The sequence below is a fragment of the Bidens hawaiensis genome, unplaced genomic scaffold (assembly GCF_021521415.1).
Source record: "Bidens hawaiensis isolate Kalapana, Puna unplaced genomic scaffold, B.hawaiensis_p1.1 tig00026184_1, whole genome shotgun sequence".
Lineage (NCBI taxonomy): Eukaryota > Viridiplantae > Streptophyta > Magnoliopsida > Asterales > Asteraceae > Bidens > Bidens hawaiensis.
In genome coordinates, this window is record NW_027494209.1 from 199,422 (window position 1) to 207,836 (window position 8,415).

At 33.6% G+C, this 8,415-nt stretch overlaps 1 protein-coding gene across 1 annotated transcript; it reads left to right on the plus strand.

The window, feature by feature from the left end:
- The first annotated feature begins 1,206 nt into the window (after positions 1–1,206).
- LOC143573003 (xyloglucan endotransglucosylase/hydrolase 2-like) lies at positions 1,207–2,418 on the plus strand. The gene is made up of 3 exons (XM_077058007.1): positions 1,207–1,570; positions 1,663–1,856; positions 1,940–2,418. The coding sequence occupies exons 1-3, from the start codon at positions 1,286–1,288 to the stop codon at positions 2,334–2,336; spliced, it is 876 nt and encodes a 291-aa protein (XP_076914122.1). The 5' UTR covers positions 1,207–1,285; the 3' UTR covers positions 2,337–2,418.
- Positions 2,419–8,415: the final 5,997 nt, after the last annotated feature.

Sequence of the window (8,415 nt, forward strand, 5' to 3'; positions counted from 1 at the left end):
TGGTGATCCGAGTACAAACTATGAGGAAAAACCTTTTGATACTTACTCCGTGGAGGAGAGGAAAGCTTTGTAAATTGATACAAAAGCTTATTTGACCTTGACAATGGCATTACCCGATAACATATTCATCAATCAATCGAGGTTTTCAAAATCCAATATTATTTGCAGTTACAAAATCCATAGAGATGAAATTAGGGTTTGCAGCTACAAAATCGAACTTACCATATTACAAAATCGACAGACACCAATGGTCACAGATGTTGATGTTTGAATGCCGGAGGTCACAAAGGCGTGAATGGAAGCAAACATGCTCCCTCTTTTCTATAAGCATGAATGGAACGAATAGAAGCGAGGCTTGGTTGTTAGGTATGGGAACTCAATAAGGGCAGAAGGGTGATTGCAAGCTAAAAGGGGAAATATCTAATTAAGGTTTTAATATTGGGAAAATATGTAATTAAGAAGCTTAGAGAGGAGATATATGTAAAAATTCCTAAAAATTATAGGGTACTAAAGTATGCTTTTCAAGTAACAGATAAATCATTACATTTTCTCTTTTATCTACTTACAACATCGTAAACCACCACCTAAATTATTAAACTCCAATCATAAAATTTGATGGTTAGAATATGAATGCTCTAAGGAGTTTTCATAAGGAATCCCAAATACTCTGTAATATGTGTTGGACCTTTTAAACTTGAGAACCTGAATTTTCCTATTATGTGAAGAATATTTTAAATGAAGAAAAGAAAACGATAGATCAAGAACCTGAATTTTCTAGTTATGTGTAACAATAAAATTAATTAATAAACAAAATATTTATATAAAACTAAAATACATAATAAAAAAAAATTAAATTAATACTACTCGTCGTTGGATTCAGGAGTGTTCATATATAAAGCACCAATATTGATCAATTAGAAGTAGCCTCATTGAATTGGTGTAATCACTGATCAACGTCCATATGATTTTATTTCACTAATAGAGTTTATGTGGTGCCATTCAAAACAAAAATAAAAATAGAGTACATGTGAAAAAATATACAAAACTTTTATGTACGAAAATTAAATATCGAAAATGTTTTATCTAGCACCTGGAGAATAGAATATATGAGTTGGCACGTACGCGTGAATGGGTGTCTTTTAATCATTTTTCGGTGGAGTACGTCACCTCTTTTCCACCAACCAGGACGGTTCCTATGGTATATTTCAAATGTATATAAACAATCACTTAAAACATAAATCCATCACATCTCCTTCAATTCCTCTCTCAAGCTTGAAAATAATATATGATGGGACATCAAAGCTATTCAAACTCTAGAGCTTGTGCACTTGCTCTAACAATCTCATGTCTGGTTATAGTCGCCTCTGCAGGAAGTTTTTACGATGAAATGGACATCACTTTCGGAGGTGAACGTGCTAAAATCTCCAACGGTGGCCAGGATCTCTCACTTTCGCTCGATCAATACTCCGGGTCGGGTTTTCAGTCAAAGCACGAGTATCTCTTCGGAAGGTTCGACATGCAACTCAAACTGGTACCTGGAAACTCTGCTGGTACTGTCACCACATTCTACGTGAGTATTCAAGTCCATAATTTCACCTTTTATATATTTTGATCTATAAGATTACGCTCACTCGACTAATTTGTTTATATTAATGACGTCAGTTATTATCACAAGGGGCCGGACATGATGAGATAGACTTCGAGTTCTTGGGCAACACCTCAGGGAGCCCTTACACAATCCACACCAACGTATACTCACAAGGGAAAGGAGATAAGGAACAACAGTTTCACCTATGGTTTGACCCGACTGCAGCCTTCCACATTTACACTATTGTATGGAACACACAAAGAATCATGTAAGTCACATTAATTCTAGGTACATAATTAATAATATTATTTTAGCCCATGAGTGCTGATCTTTAGTATTTTTTCGCTACAGTTTCTTGATTGATAACATCCCAGTAAGAGTATTTAACAACCATGAGGCTGCTGGAGTCCCATTTCCCAAGAGCCAACCAATGAGGGTATACGCGAGCCTGTGGAATGCGGATGACTGGGCGACCCAGGGTGGGCGTGTCAAAACTGACTGGACAAAGGCACCCTTCACCGCTTACTACAGGAAATTCAATGCGAATGCGGATAAAGTTGGTCCTAACTCAAAGTCCACAAGCACCGTGAATGATGACCAGACATGGAGAACACAAGGAATTGATGCAGCTGGGCGAAACAGGATTAGGTGGGTGCAAAGCAAGCACATGATCTACAACTACTGCAACGACCACAAACGCTTTGCTAATGGTGTCTCTGCTGAATGCAAACGTTCCAGATTCCTCTAAGCCTAGTGCCTTCCACTTGGGATTTTTACTTGAATGCACCTTGTTGTAATTAATTTCCAATATTGAAAATTCTTTATTCTTTTATATTCAAAAGGGAGTTGCGGCGCAGCTTGTTGTCCGTTTGCCTGTCACTTTATTGTAATCGTTTTATACTTATTATTAGAATCAAACAAATATTTTTTATTGTATAAGACACATACGATGAAATTAAGATTATGCTAATACTTGTTCTTCATGAGTTTCATGTCGTGCGAGGTAACTTCTTGTACCTAATCAATGCTGCATTTTCTTCCATACGTTCTAAGATCATAGACATTAAACGAACTCGTTTGCGCTGATTGTCTTTTTATATTCTATCATCATAACAGGGGTATTATTGTATTAATGGGCTTTTGGATCATGGTATCTTGGTGTGTCATTAGGTTCTCCCTTTCTTGGAAGTCAAGGGTTGAGTTCCATGAACGAGGGTTATTAGTTATGTAGTTATTAATTTTTTTTCTTTTGAATGGCATATTCTTATATAAAACCAAGGCATGCCATCAAGGAGCTAGCGAAACCGGAAAAAATAACGAAAATTACATTAAAGTTATTTAATAACACACCAACTATTACAATGTAATCAAGGAGCTAGAACGATTTTTTCTTGATCTCCTCCACTAATTTGGAACTTGACAATCTTCTATTGCTGAATTCTCTATTCAAATCTATATTTCCGTAGTCTCTAATAAGAGGTCAAGAAAATGGCTTGGATCACCTTTTTTAAGACATTGGAACCTCCTTTATTCTTGCCAAACTCCAACATCACTACTATGAAACTGAACTTGTGGGAGTCGGGGATCAAGCCCATGCACAAACTTTCCACCAAACTTCTGGAGCTAAGGTTCAAGAAACCAGAATATGGATTGTTGAATTCTGTATGATGCCACAGTTCATGCATGGCTAGTTAGGGAATGATATTTTCGCCCCTATGGGTGTTTTGATAATCGGGGGTTCACCCTATTCATTGATGCTAGCTATTTCTCATATCATCAGAAATGTTTGATGATTCTGTTGTAATATTGGCGTACCTGGATGTTGAATTCGAACAATATTCAATCCTGTGATCTTGATTTCAATTTTCATAAATAATAAGCAGCTTGGATTATTCTGTGAATCATTTGAGGGCTTTCATATAAACCTATTTCGCAGGTTACACGCGGGATAAGACAATGATTTCTCTCATTATTGGAACTGGATTCGTATGTTGTTGTGAATTCTTTCAACAAAAATCTGCCTTTTTTTTTGACTTTAACTCTCCTACTCCAATCATTGCTTTTCTTTCAATCATTGCTTTTCTTTCTGTTACTTTGAAAGTAGTTGCTTTATACGATCGATCGAGAGATCATACAATATATGGCCTCCGTCATATCTTAATTAATATTAATGACATAGGCTTTACCCAAAAAAACTAATTAATTATTAGCCCACCACATAATATATTAAGTCCCAAGTTATATTCCAATAACTAAGTCTTAATAACAAAACTCAAATAACCCCTAGAATTAAATCGAGCCCGCACACCTCCCTCACCAAATCTTTTAATCTATAATGTTATTTACTTGATCGACAGGTTAACCCAATATACTAAAATACACGTTGATAACACTAAAATTAACAAAAATCATCCCATGTTTTAGTGACATCCATGATTAACCTAATTATCCTCAAAGAAACACAAACGTATGCATAAATGAAATTTCGTGACGATTGAATTTCACATTAGTATATTACACATTCCAAATATTCAAATATCGGTGTGTTAATACAGATTGGAACCCTTACAATTCATAGTGAATACTTGAAGATAATATACACATACGTTTATACATCCAAATTCGACTTGTCACGATATTTTACTAGCCTGTGTCTCAATCCTTCAAAGAATATATCAAAGCTCAAGTTCAAAGCTTCTTGAAGAGGAAAAACTTCATATTCTTATAGGTAGTTCATTAATCTTGTGTGACATTTGTCATTTTCGGTTTAACTTGTATTTGTTTTTGTATTGGAAACCCAACCTGTTTTTGTCTTTTGGATCCTTCGTTATTAATAAAATGTTGGGTTTTATGTTCGTTTATGTTACACAAATGTCGGATCAAGAAAACATCCTTTTTGGTACATTAAAACACCTCTTTATGGCTAAAAACGACTTAAAACAAACTTAAAGGACTAATTGTGTCAAACACCTCTTGTTGTTTTGTGCATTGTTTAACTATTTTTAACCAATGAAATGCAAGTATACCCCTTATGAGTGAACTATTCTTTTTTCACTATAAAAACAAGTCCCGTGCACCCATTTTAGTTTGCTCTTTCTTCTTCAAACTCTCTCAATCTAAGATCCAAGTATCTATTCTTCAAGTTGTTGATAGTTTGACTCTTTAAGGTCAAACTAATACTAATCTTTATTACTAACTAATCTTGTTAATTAAAGTTTGTTACTATAAATTGTTTAAAACATACTCCCCTTGTTTCCTTGGCTTTCCCTTTTCCGGCCATGTTGGTATAGGTGTATTGCTAGGCAAGGCTTCATGGATAACTATTATAGTCCTTGTTAAACACTTTAATTTATGCAAACTTACTAATGTTGATTAGTTTATAATTACTTTAGTTTCCAAATCATTTTAATGAGTTTCATGGTATTGGGTATGTGGCCACCATTCTAGGTTTTATCCCGAGTCAAGAGCCGAACCAAAACCTAACTTTTGTTTAAATACTTTATTATTAACATATTGTATGTAATAATTGATTATTATCATTTTTAAGTTTATTCTAATGACTTCTATGGTATTGGGTATGTGGTAATCATCCTCGGTTTTATTCCGAGTCAAGGACCGAACCAGGACCGAACTAAACCGAGTTCACTCGCTTAAGACACATTAGTTGTGTTTTGGGCCACCGAATCTCATATTTTCTCTAAGACTATATTATAAATTAATTTTAATTGTTTTCTCATAACACTTGGTATGCTAGCTCCAACTTGATCTTATAACAAGTTTGACCCACAAAACCAAACACTCGCGTAACGAACGTCGAGGTTGTTCTTAATAGAACTACACACTTGGTTAAGTTTCTTTTGATTTCATTGAGTTATCTCATAACATTTAATACTTCGGAATCTCGGCTTCGAGCTTGACCAATTATCAAGATTCGAATCGACAAATCCGAACACTCGTAAAATATCGTTTTTGTATCTATTTAACAAAGGATCTTGCAATATTACAACCTTACCCAAATATTTACTTAACAATGGTTAAGTAAAACAAATGAATAGAATACCGAGACCCAATTTCGAGTAAACTTACTTTTCAAAAATCGATACTATAATTTCTAATGTATTTACATTTTAGCCGTCAAACTTTAATTATTTATTTTACTTTCAAGTTATTTTACTTTAAAGCTTTTAAAACCATCTACTAAGTCAAGACCCTTTTTAATCTAGGTCTTGCCCGTTGAACTTACCCTTCCCCGTTTTATCGCAAACTATCCTTCATGTTACTTATTTCACGTGAGTACATTTCATCCCCTGTTTTCTTTTTATACTTTGGGGGTAACATGCATACTTATTTAAAACAATAATGATTTATAACACTCTATCCTCAAACCACAAACTCTAGGGTGTATGATACTTAGAATACTTGCTCTATTGTGTGTTATATGTTTCATATGCTTTACATACACGAGTGTTTATTTTTATGTTGTTGTGGAGCCTCAAATAAGTATGATCATACGCACCCTAACTACTTTAGCCTTGTGCTAATAGAATAGGGCCTCATTATCCTAGTATGTCGGTTGTTACCGATTAGAAAGGATCGTCATTTGCTTATGATTTATATACTGCAATTGTTGCTTTTAATTATAGTCTCATATACGTTTGTAGATTTCGCCTCATATTATATATAATCAAAACTATGAAATTGCTCACCAACATTCATGTTGACAAATATTATTTTATGCATTGTTACAATTTTAATTTTTGGTTAATTGGAGTTTGAAGATGCTATCTTATTTGGGACCGTTTAGGTTATTAGAAGAATGAACAGTTAAATTCTTATGTTTGGTGTTATTTGTATGAACAAGATGTGTAGTTTTGGTGATAGAATAAAATTAATGAGTTGTTTAAATATGGCCACTTTAATAGTGTCTTGTGTTAATGGGAAACCTGTTGCCCCCGGCATGTTCCGTCGCCTTTGGTCGGGGTGTGACATCTTGCACCCGCACTGTAATTTTTCAGTGAACTATTAAGAAGCTATACTTCAACCTCCTTTATATTGCGGTCCGAACACATACCATGGGATGATGCTACTAATGTGTTCTAGTTTCTAGATGTTAAGCTTTCCACATTGAATTCAGCATCTAACATCATATTAGATGGAAATTGGGTATCTTACATGAGAATTTTTAGGTGGACTTTACACTCAACCCTATGGTTGATTTATTCACGAACTCAACAAATATCACACCATGCATGATGAATCACACTATGTATCATATATATATATATATATATATATATATATATATATATATATATATATATATATATATATATATATATATATATATATACCGCGTAGGATTCTCACTATACACCTGAGTATAACTCATAGTCAGCACTATCACACCTGATAGATTTTGGTGATATTAGTTTAACCATAATGGAATTTCATTATACCAGTTTCTTATCCATTCGACCTCTTTTTATCACTTTCTACAAATGCTACAAACTCACATTCCATTGTTAATCGATCCAAATTCATTCCTTAATTACCTAAGAAATGAAATCTTCCCTTAGAGAGAATAAGCATCCACTTAGTTATACAACTTGCATCAGTCTACCCTTCTAGAACCGAAGGAAAAAAATTTAATAACACAAACCATAATTCATTGTTCTTTTAATACCTTAGTAGAGAAATATAATCACTTTGATTATACATAAGTTTGATGTTAGGATTTATAGTAGTACTAACTGGAGGACAATCAAACTTATTGAATTTCTTCAATATCTTCTATGTATAATGAGATCGAGTCATAGCTCTACCACTGTCACTCCGTTTGATGATCATACCAAGGATATCATCAACCTGCCCCAGATCATTCATATCTGTTAGTACATGTTTTGTCATCTCGGTCTATGTTTATAACGTATTTGGTCCTTATAATGTAAAATGGCATTTTGGTAAATGTACTTATGTACATTCATGATGTATATGAGCCATTCGTTAGAGTAGATAATAACGAATTAGCTCATGCAGTTCTTTTCACCTTTCCCTTTAGTCCATTCGTTAGGGTTGTTAATGAATGAGGACAATGAATGGTACATTCATCTGTCTTAATGTACAGTCTAAGTGTATGATGACGAATGAAGTCCATTCGTCATGGTCTTTATGATGAATGACTTCATCTTCTATAAGTAGTCTGTAACTTATTGTTAATGTAAGAAATTATTATTATTATTATTATTATTATTATTATCAAAATCACCTCGTTATGCTGCCCAAATCTTTTCTCACACTCTAGCTTAAACATATTCAAGTATACTTGATCTGTTAAATCATGTCAAGTGACTAGATCTTGATCGTAATAGTATAATTTGTAATTGTAATGATTCAGATATGGTTTCTCAAGTGGTATCAGAGCCACTGTCCAATTGATTGATTAATTGATTAGGTATTTTTTAACATCAACTAAATCAGTAATTAATAGTTAAATGTATTGGTTTTGATTCCGAAGCTGTACGAAACAATTTTCATTCAATTACACATTGATTTGTTGATAATTGATTTGAAAATGATACTCGGACTATTAGTAATTGACGTGAGGTCGAAGACTCACTCAAAAATAAACTGAATACAACTAGTTAGATAGCGGTACGCGGGTATCGAACACAGGGAGTTTGTGGAAATAATGTTACCAAGTAGTTTTGTTATTTATCTAAATTAAACTAAATGCAGAAATAAACTCAAGTATTTTTGTTGTTTGGTTTTTATTAACAAAAATAACTAAAACAATAAACGAGTTTTAAACAATATAAGAAACAATGCTC